Source organism: Melozone crissalis, unplaced genomic scaffold (assembly GCF_028551555.1).
Source record: "Melozone crissalis strain CALT ecotype California unplaced genomic scaffold, PUWL_Pcris_2 ptg000027l_1, whole genome shotgun sequence".
Lineage (NCBI taxonomy): Eukaryota > Metazoa > Chordata > Aves > Passeriformes > Passerellidae > Melozone > Melozone crissalis.
Window position 1 is genome coordinate 50080819 of NW_026535805.1, and position 20022 is coordinate 50100840.

Sequence of the window (20022 nt, forward strand, 5' to 3'; positions counted from 1 at the left end):
TTGTCTACGTCTTGAATATATTTTAAGAACGCTGGATCCTCAGGGACTTCCAAAAACTATTTAAACACTTAAGTGCTGAAGACTTGCTGAATTATAGTTCATTTTTATCAGGGTACCAAGGTCACACTGAATGATAAACAGCTTGTTTAAACACTTCTTCCTATTATGGTTGGTGAATTAGGGTTTTTTATTTGTTTGCTTTTTAACATTGAGAAGCATTTGAAAACAGAGCCCTTTTGTCTTTAGGAGTGCAAACATGGAGAAGAAATGGTCCCTCACTTGATGAGCTTGTAGTCTAAACAAAGGGGTCAAAGAGGATAAAAGAGGAAATAAAATATTTAAGCAGGGTGATTTCTGGAGAAGCTTGTAAACATCATATTAATTCCACTTTTATTATTGGAAACACTGGAAAACTTATTATGAAAAAATTAAGGGAAATAAAAAGACAAAAGAAAAGCTAAGGCAGACTACAAAATTAAAATGAAGATGATAGGCAAGAGTAGAAAAAGAGATGTGAAAATGAAGCTGAAATTAAGTGACTGTAGAAAGAAGGAAAGGAATAATTGGGGAAGAAAATAATCAATATAGAAAATAAAATATCTGGAATAAAAAAATTGATTACAGCACCCCTATTTATTGTTCCATATATTCTTGACTCTGCTCAGGAGGCTCACTAATCCTAAGATATTTATGGCTAGGGAGGTTGGAAGTCCAGAACAAGTCATTTCCTTCACACTTTTGATGATACCATCACCTGCAAACCTGTTCAGTGATGTCTTTCCTCCTAAAAGTGCCCCAGAGAAATTCCATAACCTCATTGACTCTGTCTCCAGAAAGTCTGAATCTCAGCTCTACTGCCCTAAATGCTTTCTCCTTCTGTCAGGAAGTTTGCAACTCAAGTGTCATTTTACTGCAAATAGTGTTATGAATAGCAAACCCAATATTGTTTCTAGTGTTCCAAAGTCACAGTCTTCCCTCTCAGCTGGGGAATCCCAAGAGTCATGTTATTTTCAGAATTCCATGATCCATAAGACCCTTACCCCTAGTATTTTTGGTTAAGTGAGTGCTCCCAAGAACTTTTATAGAAGTGGTTCCCTTTACAAGAAAAAATTCACTGCTATTCAATATCCCAATTTCTGGCTCCAGAACTGGAGGAAACTCAGATTTCTCTGAGCTTTTCATCAAAAGGAAACAGTGAACCTGTCCCTCTGGGAATGGTAAGCTCACTGCTAGTCACTGCACAGAGCTCCACAAGAGTGTAGTTAATATAACAGCACTTGTATTGGATTGCATTCCTGTAAAATGTTTTTGATCACCACAGAGTAGTTTAGGCTATGAGCTCTAATTGCCATGTAAAATAATGCAAATGTGGATATGATTGGCCTCCCAGGAGGGAATGGTACGATGAAAAATTTCCAAGAGAAACAGTGTGCTGTAGCCTACACATGAGGCTGTTTTTATTCACCTTTACACCTGATTTACATTTAACATTTTCCCTTGCCAGCTTAGTGGGTAGAGCAGCAACACAGACTGCATTTGGCTCTTCATGCTCAAAATGTCAGCAGACATACAGGATTCAAAAAAATCTGCTCATACTAGCTCTTGTACTGGAGGAAATATTTCCAGCATCATTTGAGGGGCTCTGTAAGAGTGAACAGAGTTAAAATGGCCAGTTCTCCCTTGGTTATGTTCCCAAAAAGGAACAAGAACAGCTCCTAGGTGACGTGCTGGGAAAAAATGTCTTCTCTGTGATGGTGGGTTTGCAGGTAAGGAGTCACCTTGTTCCTATCTGAGCTCCTGGAGGGCCTGCTGACCACAAACTAACTGTCGGAGAGATGCTAATATCCAACCTACAGCAAAGTGTGCCCCAGTACATTTGTGGAGGAACCTTTCCCATGGCACTTTTGCTCTGAAGGCATTTGATTTGTTTGTTTAAAGCTATGATGAGATGTTTTTGCCAGAAAGATCAGTTGGAAATATCTGAGAATAGAGAACAGTGCCACACAGGAGTCTGGCACAGGTAGAGCTCCAGACAGATGTGATTGTGATTCACAGCCCAGGAAGACAGATGCAGACATGGCAGGCACAGTGGAGCATTCCCAGATCAGCTGTGTATTCTGCCAGGAGAGGTTGATCTGACAGGAGGAATGTCCATCCAAGTCCAAAGGAAAGTCACAACAAATGTTCAGACAGGTGCTTGGAACATCAAAACACCTGAGCTTGATGCCAATATCAGTACCAGAGCAGCTGAAGCCTCTAAGCTGGCATGTCTGCACTGCCCTTGAATAAAGCTTTCACTTGGTGCTTGGAAGGGTGAGAGCATATTTTGGCTGTGCAGTTTGTCTGAGAATAGTCCATCTTGCCATTGTGCAGGGAACTGGTGGGCTTCAGCAGAGAGGATGGCAGACAGTTTGGGAAGGAAAGAGTAAAAGGGGAAAACGTCTGGAAGGTTGCAGTCAGGGTATTTCCTCCTTGACAATTTCCCTTCTATTCTTTTTTATATTTTATCACTGTGTAAGACTAGTTTTCTTTTCCACTCTCACCTTCATCTCAAAGACAAAAATCAATGTTCTTCTGTGTTGAAGAATGTCATTATAAAGACCAAGAGGAAGAGATTTATACTGAGATTTCACAATAGTTATAGTAGTTACAGATAACAGTTTTGTGTTTACATGTTATAGTAGCATTTCAAGTTTAATACATCAAATTTCAAACAGAAAAGCCAGGTCTTAAGATAATGAATCAAACACAATTCCAAGGGAGTTACAGATTATTAAAAACAAAAGAGTGGCTGCAATTTGCTAAATCATTTTCTGAGATTGCAGCATTTTTGCCTTAAAAATGGAAAAAGGTAAAGAAAACTTCCTGTAAGTTGATTTGGGTTTTGTTGGGGTTTTTTAAAGAGAAAATTTAACACATTTTGGGATCACCAAAATCTACTGTAATTCTTTGAGGGTTCATTAAAATCACTATATTTTAAATTCCTTGAGGGTTCATTAAAATCACTATATTTTAATGTACAGTAAGCTTTATATAGAACAGCTGATTACTAAGTCCTAATACATAAGGCCTTTCAGGATTAAATGGAAAAAAATTGAGGGTCTAAAGTTCTATATGGCCCACTCCTAGACTGAACTTTTTAAAACACAAATGAAAACAGCCAAGCAGAGACAGGACAGGACTGACAAATACAGATTTTTCACTCTATCCAAAAACAAGCAGACTTGTAGGACTCCATGGTGTATTCTCATAGTCTGGGTTGAGATGAACGAGGCTGAGGCTTATTCAATGCAGACTGGAAGCAGAGAAAAGTGATTGGAGTCTGCTCCTCCTCCCTTGCTTTTTATACAGTCTCCTATATCTGATGATGAGCCCCTTTGCCTGCCTCTCCACAGTCTTCATCCAGAAATTTTCAAAGCCAGGTTGGGTGGGGCTCTCAGCTATGTGATCCAGTGCAAGGTGTCCCTGCCCACAGCAGGGGGGTTGGAAATAGGCGATCTTTAAGGTCCCTTCTGACACAAGCCCTTCTATGAGGCTCAGATGAAGGTAAAAATATGACAAGAAGAACACAAGAGCAGGTGGATGTAAGTTGGCAACCGCTAAAATATAACTTTAAAACCTACAAATCTGGTCTTAACCTTTACAGTGAATCCATGTCATTAAAATTAACTCTGAATGCTGGATTTTTCTTATATGCACGTAGCTTGCAGCTAAAATCGCATTTCATTATACTCAGCTTCTTGTACCTACATTTAATTAAAGATGAAAAATGATGTGATGTGTAAATATCCTTCAAAGGGCAGCATGTCATTGGAATCTGATGTGATAAAATTGGATTATAATTAAGGGTAGTTATTTTTCCTTCTTGATAATTTTTCTGCTTATCTTCCTGAGAAAGGACTTCTCTGACTTTGAACAGGACAGAGCCCCTGCATTTCCCTTTGATAACAATGACATTTGCACAGGAACCACCTGAGGACACAGCAGTGACAGACCAAAGGTCCAGGACTCTAATTTATGACCCCTGGCAGATGCAGGCAGGAAAGTTCATGAGGCTACCAATCACAAGGGCTAGGACAGGTACTAAGCCCGGTTTAGGTGCACTTGCATCATCATCATCATCATCATCATCATCGGCCTTCTATTGTTGTACACCACAGGATGAAATTGGCAGTGTTTCTGTCATGAGACCAGACTGTGAGCCACAAGAAAACACATCTCCTGTGCAGCCACTGCTGCTGTCTGGGTGGTGACCTCTGGGAGGCACACATAGCTGAAAACAGCCTGTACATCTCCCTCTCAGTGAATTTGAAGAGTTCATGAACCATAACTCTTGGATGCAGCTCCCAGGTCAGCCTCAGATACCCAATGAGATGCTGAACAAATAATCCTTCTGCTCCAGTTGCCACAGATGTAAAATTAGGCTTAACATTTATTTGTCTTGAAGGAAAATTAAAAGGTTAAAACTATTAATGTTTGCAGAGTTCCTGGAGGAAAGTATTACAGAGGTAACACACCACAGTATTACCTATGAGTCCAAAGAAAACATAGTGTCCTTTGTGAAAAACTACTTCCAAAACTTTTAGCAATACCAGATTCTTAGAAATCATTACCCTTTCTGGAATCACTGCATCTCACACATCATGATTGTGACTTGGTCAGAAAGCAGAAAGAGACAGGTGAGCTAACCTAAGAGGATAGGGTGGAATTTTCCTGATGCAAAACCAGTCTTTCAAAGAGGAAAAAAATCTGTCTCTTCTTTTCTAACTGCAGTGAAGAAACTCACAGAAGTCTTCCCTCAACTCCTGGACAAGATGCGCAGAGTAGAACAGAAGGCACCAGCAAACAATATTTCCTCCAGCATTCAGCGGATCAGAGAGTTAATTGCTCAAACCAGGAGTGTAGCAAGCAAGGTAAAACTTTTGGACTTTTGAGTAATAGTGCTAATAATCAAATCTTACTATAACCTCCATTTTCTTGGGCTATGCTAGAAGCCCAAACCTGAACATTGTCACCTCCCCAAAACTGGATGAACAAAGCACATTGGAGGTCATTAAAATCTTTACAGTTACTATTTGCAAGCCTTTGACATTATCATAATATTCATGGTAGACTATTGTTATTGCAGTAGCAACTTGACAATAAAGGTTTGGGCACAATGTATAAGATGGCCAGAACAACAAAACCTAATTACCTATAATTTGTAGGCAAATTACCTACAAAGCTAATTACCATGAGTAATAATTACAGCAATTTAATGTAAGCTTTTCTGAGATGACAGCATTTTTTTTCCTTTCTTTTGAAATAATTTTCTGCAGGGTAAGAGAATCCTTGGCTCACACGTATTTAATAGAGAAAAAAACCACTTTCATTACCATACATAAATAATGAGGGTTTTTTCTCTAACAAGAAAACCAAGGTCAAGTATATTTGAATCCATTCAGAGAAATAAAAAATTCAATGCATTATTGTATGTTCACAGTGCTGGAATATAACTTGGAAAAATCAGTTTGTGTATTGTGCTTGACTGTTCTTTAAAATGTCTTTTGTGATTCAGGTATACTGCGTTTAAACTTGAAAACATTACTTCAGTTATGCTGAAAGCATTTTGAACTAAAATGAACAGTTTTCCAATTTTTTTTAGCATCTCATAAATATCACTGTAGATTCAAGAACAGGATTACTCATGAGCAGAAAATGGTTGTACTACTTCCAAAGCAAAGAAATAAATTATGGGCAGAAGTTTTATAGCTCTGTAAGAATTTCATTATGTGGCATACATAGTAATGTAGCCCTGATTCAACTAAGCACACATCCATCTCCCACTGAAATGTAATTTACTTTATGAATATGCCTAAGCAGAGTTCATTAGGACCTTTAATCAATTTTAAGATAACTTTCTCCATAATCTGTACAGGGTCTTTCAGGAAAGATTGTTACAAACATACAATTTACATGCCAATATATAGGTGCCAACTCCACTCTTGCAGTAAGCAAGGCAGTTGGCACAGTATTGTTACACACTTACCTTTAGTAATGACCCCAGGCAACAGCACCTGTCTCACTTTGCCCATTTGCAACTGCAGGTCCAAGTCTCGATGATGTTTGAAGGCCAATCTGCTGTTGAAGTCAATCCAAAGGTCAACGTGGAAGAACTGAAATCTTTCACTTCCATGAGCTTGTACATAAAGCTCCACAAAGACAACCCACAGCTGGCAGCCTCTCCTGACAGATTCATTTTGTACCTCGGAAACAAGAATGTAAGAGAATAGCCCAGTTAACTTTTATGCATAGATTTTTTAAAAAAATACATCAGTTTGAAATTTATTTTCCTTCAGTTTTTCCTCTCACTGTTTCTTCATGTTCCAGAACTAAAGGTGTCTATTCTGTGACCATCATTGATTTTGTGACAAGCAAAGAGCAAGGGTTCCTGAGACCCCTGTCCTTGAGACTTGTCACCCCAAACAATGAAGGATTCTCTCTAAAATGCAAATTAGACTGCCTGGCAGTGCACTGCTTTGATTGTCACTGCTGCGAGCCACACTTGCTATCTCCTCTGCCAATACCGAGGTGCTCTGAAGCAGTTAATGTCACCTGCCTGGCTTCTGTGAGATATGCTTTAATCAGTTTATGCTGCTGACAGTGTCAATTCCAAATCTCTGAGGTCATAGGCCCACAAGATAAGCAGGCTTCTTTATCTGTGGCTTGTGCTGCTGTTGTACACTCTGTACACTCTCGATTACTACTTTGAAATAGCTGTTCTTTAAACTGTGGTTCTGAAAGGAAAAAAAATCACTACTCACAAGCCAGGTATCATTCTGGCAACCCATTTCTTGGGAAGGTAAAGAGCCAGGCTTTCATTTTTAAGCTTTCCTAAAAAGAATGTCTACTGAATATAAATCAAGTGAAATGCCTCTTGGCAGAATATTTAATTACAGCATAATACTTAGGCTTTAGACTATTTCCTGCACATGGCGCTGCGCACTAAATAATGATGAACAGCTTCCCATTGAACATCACTAATTCATGGTCAGCAGAGATCTCATGACCTTGAATTTACCTCAGTCAAAATGGATATAAAGTAAAATATCAGAGGCTTTTTTCCTGTACAGTCTTATGCGGTGAAAACAACCAATTAGAGAATGAAGGTTTTGTTTCTATTTAAATAGCTTTCAGTAATATTTAAAGGTGTCATTCAGTTTATCAAAGCTTACCTTTACTTATGTCCTGCATTAAATCTCTTTCAATGTTTTATCTCTAACATCCTTCTCCATTGGTGTTTTAGGCAAAACATTACATTGGTCTTGCAATTAAAAATGACAACCTTGTGTACATTTATAATCTGGGAGGCCAAGACGTGGAGATACCTCTGGATGCCAAGCCAGTCAGCACCTGGCCTTCTTACTTCAGCATCATCAAAATTGAGAGGTAAAGTGATAACATGTATTTCCCCAAAATCAAACAGGTCATAGGAAAAATCAAGAAGAAAAGGCTGTGTCAGAACTGCTGATCAGGAATTTTCAGTGCCTAGTTCTACTCCTACTGAAATAAATGGAAATTCTTCCTGATTTTGAAGAGCCAAGACCCAAGGGGCCACAGGGAGGAAGAGACAGTGTCTGTGGTCCCTCCCTTTTTTTACCTCCTGATTACTAGTCCTCACTAAGGAATAAAAACCCTTCCTGTTTTCAGTTACCTCCTGAGATGGGGGCTTGTTTGTTCTTTTGTAAGTCTGGCCAACATGAAATTCTCTTCTCTTACAATTCTTTTCTGCAGGATCGGAAGACATGGCAAAATGTTTTTAACTGTGCCCAGTCTTAGCAGCACTGCTGAAGAAAAGTTCATCAAAAAGGGAGAGGTTCTTGGTCCTGGCTCCCTTCTTAATTTGGAACCTGAAAATACTGTTTTCTATGTTGGTGGAGTGCCTCCAGACTTCAAGGTTGGTCAGATAAATATTCTGTATTCAAAATTAAATATTGCAAACTAACTTTGCTGGACTTCCATTTAAACACAGAAATGGTAGTTTAAAAAAAAAAAAAAGCCCTTATTTAGTCATTTATCATCTTAGAACTCTATCTTTTAGCCATGGTGAAGAAGTTTTGCCTAGCATATTTTGTCATGCACATATGATGATCAGGTGTCTGTGAGCTGCTGTTCAGGTTTCCTGGAAAGTACTAAAAGGAAGGCTTGCTACCTGTTAAATAGCATGAATAAACAAAGGTCTATTAGTCCAACCTAACTTGCAGGCTACCGTTATTTTTCAATGCTAATGAGTTCTTGGTACTTAAAATTTCTCTTTTACAACTGTCACAAAAATGTATTGCTAATATTAAGATCTTGTGGCAAAGCAGCAATACAGTCATTTGTTTGAATTTAAATTATCACTGATTCAAATCCAGACTTATAACAGCATGAAAAGTTGCCTGTGCACAATATGTCTGAAGACCCGTGTGAGACAGTAGCATCAGTCTAGTTCCTAATAGTCAGCATAAATTAGCACCTCACTTACCTGCTTCTGTGAACATACCAGTTCCTCTTTTGGAATTTAAAAATTTCTATGAATGATCTTGGCTGTGAAAATTGCATGGCTGAATAAAAACACACCTAGAAAGTCTTTAGAGAATCCTAAATTCTTTAAGCTAACTGTAGTAGGTTCTAAAAAGATCCAAATACTGATCCACAAGCATCTCTCCTAAAAACAAAAAAAACAAAGAAAGAGTAACTCAATACACTTATTCATTCCTGAGCTTGGCATTGTTATGACTTATAGATACATGCCATGGCAGGAATTTTGGATTACTGAGCCCTGGGTGCAAACTACCTGGGAATAGGACTGAAGACTGAATAACAGTTTCATACACATGTGCACATACAAAAAGTCATCCAGCAAATGAACCCTCCAAGTTTGTTCCAGAGCATAGCAGAGGAAAAAGAAAAGAGGAGAGTGAAGTGGAAAGGGAAATAGGAAGAAAAGGATTCATGGTATTATTTGATAGGCATATGGGTCCCTCCCCCTTAGAAAAGAACACCTCAAACTTTTATTTATTAACATAGAGTCTGATTTGTTAAAAGCCTTTTGCTTTCCTGTTACATACTTTGCAAATATGAAATGCACCACTTAACCACTAGAACTCCCATGCTTAACATAATTTCAAAGACTAGAAAAAACAAAAGAAAAAAAGAAAACATGATCATTTACCAAATGTATCTGTGCTGCAGATAAGAATGTAATTTTCTTTTACAGCTACTTATATTCTGTTTTGCTGTGTTACCACTACAATTGTATCATAAGAAAATGAAAATAATGAGAAGATTAAGAAAAGCTACTCACAGTGATCAAACTCTGAAGTACAAGAGGTGTTATTATTATCACACCTGTTCCACAAGGCAAAATATTTTAATATAAAAAGAATAGTCTAGGTCTGTTAGCTTTATTCTTTTATATTTTTCCCCTCACCAGTTTGGCTGTTTAAATTCCATTCGCAGTGACCTTTGTTAAAAGAAGAAGTCTCTACATCCTGCTAGCTGTTCAAAGTAATACCTACTGAGGATTACCCACTGGCACAGATTTTGAATCCCTGTCTCCTGGGTTTAAAGAGCTCTCTCATTTCTCTCTCTTTAATTATGGTATGGAGTTATTTTTCTGGCTGTGAGGGATATCTATGCATTAGATATGAATATCCACTGAGTTATTCAAAGACATTGAGTAAGCTCTCTTATTAGTCAAATCTTAACCTTTTTCCCTGTTTTCAAGCATGGTCCCATCAAAATCATAGAAGTAGTTTTTGTTTGCATTTGCCCTACCCGGCCTAATTCTCTCACTGTGAGACCATTTATGTGCCCCCTTTTCACTTACATATCATATGAAGACTATTCTCAGCAGCATCAACCTTTTCTTTTGAAAATACGAATTGCACAGGGACAAAACAGATCCCAGGCACAAATGCTCTCACAACACCCAACTAAAGAGAGCCACCTTTCTCCTTTTAACTCTTCCTTGTCCTCTGCACAGCTCCCTCCTAGCCTAAACCTACCCGGCTTCATCGGCTGCCTGGAGCTGGCCACCCTGAACGACGATGTGATCAGCCTGTACAACTTCAAGCGCGTCTACAACATCGACACCGCCACATCGCCACCTTGTGCCAGGTAGGGGATAGTCTCACAAGCGTCGGTCCTGATGGCTCATTCCTGCTTCAAATTAAAAAAGTGAAGGTGGCATTGAGTTGTCCCAGAAGGAAGTTGGTGGCTCTTAGGCATCGACAAGTTCAATATTTTTTTTTATTTATTTATAAATCTATGTATGTATGGAAGTTGGACTGCTTATGAGTCCTTTTTAGCATGAGATATTCTATGGTTTTCCTGCTGTCTCCACTAGCTAGCTCACAATCTTGTTCATGTCTTCATAAAGGAAAGTGCCACATTAGCTGGGGCTTGTTCCAGGCGCCCTCCTTACCCCACTGCTTGCCTAGGACAGAGCTCCTCCTGACTCAAATCACGTTGCTCCAAGTGATACTGCCACAGCCAGTCAGTCTACTAGGCCAGATAACCTTGAGGGAAGTTCCACCTCCAGCTAGGAAGGCTTGTACAAAACTTTACTGCTGCCATACAATTAAAGCCACCACAGATATTCCTTAGATGAGGCTTTCACAAACTGGGAAATGCAGCTCCTAAAGTAGAAGTGAACATCAGCTGCAGCATTCATTTAGCACAGACACAGCAAGCATTTTGCTCACCCTACAGGCAGCAACAGCAGAACCTCTCCCTGGAAAGAAAAGGAGAGTAATTTGCAGCATGCACTGGGATGAAATGCAGGAAGTGTTGGGATAGAGAAAATGAGCTTCCCACACCATTCCCACAGGGAGTGCAAGCTGCTGCTCTCCAGAACAGAGCATACCAGAGTCAACTAAAGTTCTTGGAGAATTCAAATGGATTTCTGCACAAACTGGGAAAGCTCTTAATAGACATATCTGTGCATCCTTATAACGAGGAAGTGCTGTGGGCCTATCACTTTACAAGGATGAGTAAAGAATTTTCCCATCCTCTACATCTAGCACAGGATAAAAGCATGACATAATGATGAAGGAGTTAAAGGCACCTTCAAAGCTACACATTATTTTTCAGGCAAAAAAAATCCCAGAAAAAAATTGCAAGGAATTCACCAATCTCACCATTGCCAGACAGAACAGAAGTTCAGAACAATTATTTCAATAAAGTATGTAAAGGCATTTAAGTTCCCCTAAATTAAAATGAGTACATACCAACTAATCCTTCTCTACTTGTTTTTTCCATAGAGATAAGTTGGCTTTCACTCAGAGCAGGGCTGTGAGCTATTTCTTTGATGGCTCTGGCTATGCCTTGGCCAGAAACATTGAGAGGAGGGGAAAATTCAGCCAGGTGACTCGATTTGACATCGAAGTTCGAACACCTACAGACAATGGATTAATCCTGCTGATGATTAATGGGGTGAGTACCAAGTCCTGCTAGTACCTTTATCTATCGGCACCACAAGTTCCTCAGTACCTAGAGTATCTTGGAAAACCCAAAATGTTTATGTCCTCACATTTAACTTCTGGGAAGAGGAAACACTTTGTATTTGTCTGGTGCATGTATACATTAGGAGGTGACTGGAAATTGCTCTGCAAAGGCCTCAGGAAGCCAAAGCCCTGAGCTGGACTCTGCTTTTATCCAGAGACAGTCAGGACTTCAAACTGGTGAGATGCTCATGATGATACTTCAAGACAGACTCCAGTTAAGCCCAGTTGCTGTGCCTTTATTTAAATGTGAATGCTCAATCAAAGCTATAGGAAATTTCTGTGAAGTAACTCCCAAAAAGCAGCCACTTCATGGTAGCTGCCACTTTATAACTGTGCCTCAGGGTGTACTAGAGTTAAATATTTAAGTTACTAAAAATAGAAAGCAGTCCAAATAAAAAGGCTTGATCCAAATGTCAGGAGCTTTTCTGAAGTGTGAGACTGATGCAATCTCTCTAAGAGTTTGAAGGCATGAAAATATCTTCTGAAGACAAACATGGGGTTTTTTGGGGTTTTTTTTTGTCTTTGGCCATTTCCATATCAAGTTCAGGATTACAGAAAAGACTAGAAAAGCCACAGAAAACATTTTTCTATGCAAATGCAATCCACAGACAGACACTTGTGTAGACACCTACATGTAACATTGCTTTAAGCATTTAGAAAAAAAAAATCCATTCTTATTAGAAGAGCTACTCTGTAGTGTTTGCCTTTGGAGTAACTTCCAGAGGAGGGTGGTGGGAAGCAGTTTGCTCTGCAGCATAGCATGCTACCACTAACCTTCATTCTTAGGAAGTTTTGACTAAGCAGTTGCTGTTAAAAGTTGCAGAGCACTCATTTTTCTTCACAGCAAAAGCACCTAGACATTTCTTGGAGATGTATGCATTTTGTATTTGTCAGTGGAAACCGCAATCAAGTTGGATATCAGCTGTGGGAGACCTTGCCTGCTCACAAGCACTTTTAGAAAGTCTGTGTAAGGTGGTCCATTATCCAATTCTGCAAAGACAGCTCATAAATATTCTTAATGTAATCCTTGTTTCATTTTCAAGTTTATGCTGTTCAGAACAAACCCAAGCTGCAGTTTCATTTAAAAGTGCTAGATTAAAACCTACTCCTTTAAGTAGTGACTTCTGAAGGTGGAGTCATTTATGTCAAAGACAGCAGTCCTTAGCCTGCAGCAGTGAATGGAGAATTATTTTTCCCGTGTTTCCATTAGCCATGAACACCAGGAGAGAAGACAAAACATTGAAAGCATTAACCCAGATGCACATTTGCTGTAAATTTTGTTTCTGTTTCTTTATGTTTACTTTTGGAAAAAGACTAATTCTAGGGTGCAGATCTTCATTTCAAGCACTCCCTAAAGATTTTCTAAAGTACAGCTCCGGTTTACAAAATTTAGGTCACCCAGCCACAGAACAGAAATTGAATCATAAAGTAGAAGCAGTCAGGAATTCTGGAAACCAAATACATAATAAATACACTCCAGCTATTGCCATCATTTCAGTAAATACATCAATGCTGATCAGGGCTGTGAAAAGACAAAATCCTGAGCAATTACAGACTTTGTGATAGAACCTCATAACACAGGCACGGCCATATGAGCACAACACTGCTTTCACCAGTATAATATCTTTCATTTAGGGCATGTGGTATTATTTCAACAGTGAATAGTTGTGTTCACATCAGGAATACCTTGCTGGTAGAGAATAGTGACATCACTGTACTACCAAATACTATTTCTATAAGGAAACAATTCCAAGTCTTCCAAAATGCAACACTTATAAAACTGTTGTAGTGTGTTCAATTTTATGTGCATATATAAACATATATTACAAATATAAAAATAGAGAAAATGTGTTACACTTTTGGAAATAATTTATTTCTCAGCATGCTTTTCCCAATGTCAATCTTATAACTCTATTTATACACTTTTTTTAATTGCTGCCGCACAGTCCTTTCCTGACTGGTGTTTTGTTTTCACACAGAGCATGTTCTTCAGCCTAGAGATGCAGAATGGTTTCTTGTACCTCCGCTATGACTTTGGTTTCAGCAGTGGCCCTGTGCTTCTCGAGGATTCCATGAGGAAGGCTAGGATTAACGATGCTAAATTTCATGAGGTACAGATGTGGTCACTATCACAGCTGTTTGGCCAGCTATCCCAGAGGCTCCAAGCAGAAACAATTGCTCCAATGCCAATGAAAGGTGCCAAAGAATGAGGGGCAGGCAGTGATATGGTGGAACAGGCGGAAGAGCAGAGGGCATGCAAGTCCCACCAGTACTGAGCAGAGGAAAGGGAAGGCTGTCCCTGCCTCCTCATAAATCAGTGCTTGTAGACAGATTGTGTGTATTACTAACCAAGGACAGGACCATTCACATGGGAGAAAGTTTTATTAATTCCATATGAAATTATATCCAGGACAGTCCTCTATGCCAAATATAAAACTTCCCTCAAGTGAAACCATGTCATTATGATAACTTGACCACCTTAGTTATTATGTTTTGCATTACAAGAATTGCAGCATTTACTATTTCCTTTGAAAAGAGAGTTGATTTGGTAGCAACATTTATACATGCACAGTATTTTAGGGACTTTGGCAGATGTAAAATATCTACTTGCATTTAGTTTCAGGGAATTTGCTGTAAGCCAATGTAACTGTGACAGCAGTAAATTCCCCCCATAGTGAGTTGCTTCTCCTGCCTTTTACTTGATGTCAATTCAAAGTCTGGTTCGTGACCAAAACTACAGCTATAGATCTGTTCATGTTTAAGGAAACAAATTTAACTTTTTATGCTTTGACAGTAAAATAACTTTTAAAAAAGTATGCCTTAACTTTTGGATAAATCAAGAAAGCATTCTGAAGTTTACAGAGCTTCTGTTTGCCACACTGTAGAATTTGATACATTTTCTTTATTCTTAATTGAAATATCCTGAGGATTCAGTCGTCAGAAAAATAGCGATATCAAAACAAACTTCCTACTAGTAATCATTGTCAGCCTCTCCCAATTTACAAACAAATTCTCTGTTAAATGGGAGGAACTTTTCAAACAGAAGGTATAAAGATGCAATCAATTTTGCAAGATCACCATAACAGCTTATAAAAGATTACACTTCTAAGCACATGCTTTTCTTTTCAGATTTCTATTATATATCACAATTCCAAGAAGATGATCTTGGTAGTAGACAGAAGACACATAAAAAGTGTGGACAATGAGAGAACAGCAATGCCCTTCACAGACATTTACATTGGAGGAGCACCTACTGAGATCTTGCACTCCAGGTTGGTTTACAAATGAGATTAAATCAGTATTTTCAATGAATCACCATATGTAAAGTTGTATGCCCTGGCCTTAAGGAGTAACAATGAAACAATTTCTTTGGCATCAACCTTATGTAAAACAACCCTGCAGACACTCTTCTAAGTGTGTCTCAGAACTCTTAAATACTCAAGACAAGGTTTGATCCAGCACAGTTAAATTTTACTGACACTGGCCTTGTTTTAGAAAGGGTAACAGAAATAGTTGTGTTCTTCAAACAAAAAGGCTTTTTCAAAAAACATGTTAACATATAAAATTGGTATTGCTTCTTGCTCAGCAAAAAGTGACCAACACCCTCTATCAACCACATTTTCAATCTAAAGATGATCTTTTTCCCACTAAGCATTTCAGTTCTGATTTGTCTCAGGTTCTCTTTGGATTGAAGTCAGCTGGCTCTGTGTAGGCGTGGGAAGAAAAGGTCTCATTTTCCTATTGTACCATTTGACAGAAATGCAGTTTAATCTCAGTAGACTGTGCAACTCTCATTTCCTGCCACAGGAATCTGCTGGACCCCAGGGTCACGCCCTGAGAGCAGACTGGCTACTTGAAGAAGAGTATTCTCTTCTGATAGGCAGTATTCATTCCAGGGTCAGACAGCAAGGCCAGAATTTTCAAAAAGGCTCCAGCTGCTGTTTCATCTGTCATAACTGCTAACAGGAATACCCCCCACATTAAAAAAAAAAAAAAAAAAAAAAAAAAAAAAAAAAAAAAAAAAAAAAAGGCAACTGTTGAGCAACAGCTGCTGGGACTTAGTGGTAAATCTTGTCACATTTTATTCTTTATTTTGTTGTCAGAATTAACTGCTGACTTGAAAAATAATATCTGAGATACAAAGTGTTTAATCTTTAAGCTTTTAAGACAGTGACAAACTTCATGTAAAGAAAAATTATTATAAAGAAAAATCTTCTGTAGTTATTTGAACATGCAGGCAAAGTGATGGGCAAGGGAGAAACAGAGTATAACCTAACTGTCCTTTCAAATAGTTCTTTTCAAAGGTCTTTCATAAGGGGCTATTAAGATAGCTAGTGGAGTGGAGACAGAAAATGCTGCAGTGGATTGGAAAGCAGCTGGGAAAGAGAAAATAGGACATAGTAGTAACTTTTCAATTTTCACAGTATAAAAAGTCCACAGCACATGCTCAAAGGATCTCTCTCAGGGCTGGTATTAAATACATTAATGATCTAGAAAGAAAGTACAGAAGGATGGTGAAAATTACTCTCATTAATCAAGGCTAAAGAACACAGAAAAAAGCCAAGAAGGACCTAGAAATCTAGGCAATTGAGCAGCTCAATGGCAGATGAGACTTGTTCACAAATATAGGACAAAAGATGAATCACATGAATTATGCCTGCAGTTTTCCAAGCAGATTGTGGTTATTCTGAAAAACACCTGGAAGGTACCGTCAAAGCAGGAAAAATAGCATCTCAATTAAAAGGCAGTATCAGATAAAAAATACCGTAGGCATTGTAAAAATATTATCAATTATAATGTTAAAAAATATATACAGAAATTATTTAAGCAGAGGTGCAGCTTTGTCTCTGATATTATACTCAGCTTTCATTCTCTTTACAAGAGTAGACAGCAAAATGTATGGACCAAACATGGTGGCATCATTCTATTTTTATCAGGAGCATAAGTTAGTATCCTACTGATGATGTACTACTCTCTCTACTGCTGCTACTATCTACTGCTGATATTTATGCTTCCTCTTTGCAGACAGACCCACATTTCACCAACTTCACAGAGCAGGAGCAGGGAGAAACTAGCTCTAGTCGTATAGTAGTCTAATATTCTTCTAAAGCAACATAATTTTGTCTCTTCAAATGCATTTTTCTCTGTCAATTGCCTTTTTTCTCCAAATAAATGAATCTGGAAGTACCACCATACATTATTTTATCTCACCTCACTCACTGCATAAAGCAGAAAGCTCAGGGTAGGTAGGAGCACTGGGTACTTAACTCTTAACTGAATGAGGAAATTAACTCAGATGCCTTTCTTTAAGTGAAAGCCTTTCTTCTATAACTTGTTTCTAGAAAATGGTGTGGCATTTAAGAGAAAGGCACATTTGTCACATCCAGCCAGCCTCAGGGTCAGAGTAAAAATTATAGTGGTTAATTGATACCCCACAATTTGGTCCAAATCCCAGTAAGGATGGCAGAAGCGTTCCTGCTGATTTCACTGTGGAGCAAATGAAGCCCCTAGAGCACTCCACTGTATTTCAGACATGTACACGTACATCTGCACTACCTCCCCTGATAGTCTGGTTTTGCCAATGCAAAATTAGTAATTTCCAGACCTTGATTCTTCTGCCATGTTCCCAATATCTGCCTTACAATGAGATAACCCACAGACAACAAGTGCAGGTAGCAATGCCAACAGTATCACGTCACATGAGGTGAAGAGTCCCACTGCTGAGGCACATCTTGCTTAAAGGACAAAGACTGCTTCCAGGCAGCCAGGTCAGAACTTTGGATTTCACACCCACTCCTTCAGTGTATTTGCTCCCTAGCTATCTCCTGGACTGGTACACAGCAGCTCCCATGTAGTTTCCTTACCCCTGTCACAGACTCACTGTGATTTTATGTAAATTACTTCTTCATGCACCTTGAGAATTGTGAGGATAAATTCAATTATAATCATGCCATGCTGTAACATAGTGCTGGTATCTTGGTAAGGTGTGGAGTTGAAAAACTGAGAGCAACGAGTAGGAGTAATTGGGATACATTGCTGTGCTGTCTACCTCAAATCTGACATAAAAATGATCCTGGAAGCCCACCCACTGCTCTCATTTAAAATTATGTAAACCCACACATCTGCAAGTAGAACTTACTCTTACTTCCTTGACCTTTGTTAGTATTTTTCATAAGAAATAGAGACCCATTTGTTGTCATCTTATTGCAAAAAGTTCCATACCTTCTAAGTGATTTCTCATGAGCAGATCCTCACAGCACTGACTCCTTCTTCTTCACAGCTCAGCCAACAAACTCCAACTCTCTTCTCACCCAGCTAACCCACTCTTTGGTAGCACTCTTATTCTTATTGGACACAGCTGTGGCCTATTAAGGACAGGCCTGTTCTTAGTCTTTGGTGATTAGTGCAGCTGCAACTCCTCAGGTGTGAAACTACCTTCTGCACTATCTTTATTTTCTTACATTCTATCCCTCCACACCCATTTGCTTGCAAAGCCAAGAACGGAGCTTGCTAGTAAAAGCAAGACAGGAAACCTAAATCAGAACTTCTCTTCATAGCTAAAAAAAATTGAGATAAAAATCTATTTATTTTTACTGTAAGTAGTTATAAATACATTATTTTTATTACAATCGGTGCATCTTGACTTTTCAAAACTTAGAATGTGGCTCATTAGTTGTTTTACATAAAGATACAAGAATTGTGCACTAGTGAGGCAAATAACTGAAGTTCTTCCAAAATTCTTTAGAACATCTTGGCAACAAAATCCTGTTCAGGAAGGCAAGAGCTATCTAACTGCAGTTTGTTTGGCATTGTTGTCCAACAGCATTAGTTCACATTTGGCCGGAAGTATCGGCTTTAAAGGCTGCATGAAGGGTTTCCAGTTCCAAAAGAAGGATTTCAACTTGTTGGAAGAACCAGGAACCCTGGGAATCAGCTATGGGTGCCCAGAGGATTCACTGGTAAGCATAACACCATTTGTGACATAACAGCAATTTTGACAATGGGTATAGCTGGGAGCTTGAGTTTTACTGCAAACAATGGAAAGACAGTCTTCCACCAAGGAAATGACTGTGCTCTCATTGACTGGCAGAGGTGGTGGGTTTGTGTGTGTCTGTTAAGTCTGCTGACATAATACCCAGTCTTCACTCTGAAATATAGCACAAGCTGTTTCACTTAAAATTCTCCTCATATGTGAAACTGCAATGTGAAAACTCGATAAATTATATATTGCATTCTGAATGGAGATATTCCAATGTAATTCATTTTTTTCTTAAAGATACGAGAAGAATCATCCTTACATGCATCCTAATACAGATGTGTGAAATGGAAAAGACAGCAAAAAATTAACCCTTCAAATGAGTTCTCCCTTTAAGCCAGATCAGCTCTTCCTCTGTGATACACACACCAACTGCACCAGCATTAGCTCTGAGAAAATTGCCATTTAGCTTCTGGTTCCTTCATTCACCATTTGTCCAGTACAATGCAAGGCTGGCAAATCCAGATAGTGTTTGGGGTCTTCATCCTGTGGCCATGTCTATCAAAAGCCATGCTGCAAACCTGTGAAGAGGAAGGATTGCTTGTAGAACTCATCACACCACCTCAGCCTCTGTCAACATGGAAGCTCTCTGCAATTTGCCCTGCCTTGGACCTAGCCTTGCTCGTGAGACTCAGAGGGTTATAGACCACCCTACCCCAGTACCCAGCACAGCACACAAAGTAACATGTCACATGTTGGAACTGTGATTCAGTGCCACACAGCTCAGACAGGGGCATGAGCACCTCTGCCTCTACTTTTCATGCTCTTTAACATCAGCAGATTTAGGATGGGGCCAAGATCCCAGGAAGCTGGGAATAATTTCACTTAGTCTAAAATTGCTACACTTTCTCAAGATTTTCCCATGATGTGAGAGAAAGCCTATATAAATTAGGATAGGATATGCAGGAAAAATTGGTTTTTAGAACTGAACTGGCTGCAACTGTTGGAAAAAAAAAAAAAAAAAGAAGAAGAAAAAGCCCCATTCTTTGTATTATTGGAATGTTTTTTGAGCTGTACTTCTAATTTCATTTTATTTAATACACAGATGTCCCGCAATGCATATTTCAATGGTGAGAGCTTCATTGCATCAAGCCAAAAAGTGTCCCTCTTTACTGAGTTTGAAGGAGGCTTTAATTTCCGGACCTTGCAGCCCAGTGGGCTGTTGTTTTACTATTCTGAAGGAGTAAGTATCTTTTTTTTTTTCTGTTTGTTTTATTTTACCTTTTAATTGTTTCCCCAGGAGAATACTAGGGGAATAATACAATTTCTCACTTTATGGTTTCAAGATAAAGCAGTCCGCAACATAGAAGCATTCACCGGTGACCTCATTTTTACAGTTTGCATTTGATCAATAGATGAAAACCAGGGATGCTTCGACGTTATTTTGATGGTGAGAAGATAACAGGATCATATGCCTAGAATTAACATGCATCCACTTGCGCTCGCTGAAATCCT

At 38.8% G+C, this 20022-nt stretch overlaps 1 protein-coding gene across 1 annotated transcript in view; it reads left to right on the forward strand.

Annotated features, from left to right (window-relative positions):
• LAMA4 (laminin subunit alpha 4) overlaps positions 1-20022 on the forward strand; it is a 100653-nt gene that overhangs the window by 63063 nt on the left and 17568 nt on the right. Inside the window, exons 18-27 of the mRNA XM_054280055.1 lie at positions 4774-4913; positions 6087-6260; positions 7286-7428; positions 7774-7936; positions 10010-10143; positions 11289-11460; positions 13511-13642; positions 14661-14803; positions 18355-18490; positions 19613-19750. Of these exons, the coding sequence (XP_054136030.1) occupies positions 4774-4913; positions 6087-6260; positions 7286-7428; positions 7774-7936; positions 10010-10143; positions 11289-11460; positions 13511-13642; positions 14661-14803; positions 18355-18490; positions 19613-19750 (1475 nt within the window). The remainder of the gene's footprint in view (positions 1-4773; positions 4914-6086; positions 6261-7285; positions 7429-7773; positions 7937-10009; positions 10144-11288; positions 11461-13510; positions 13643-14660; positions 14804-18354; positions 18491-19612; positions 19751-20022) is intronic.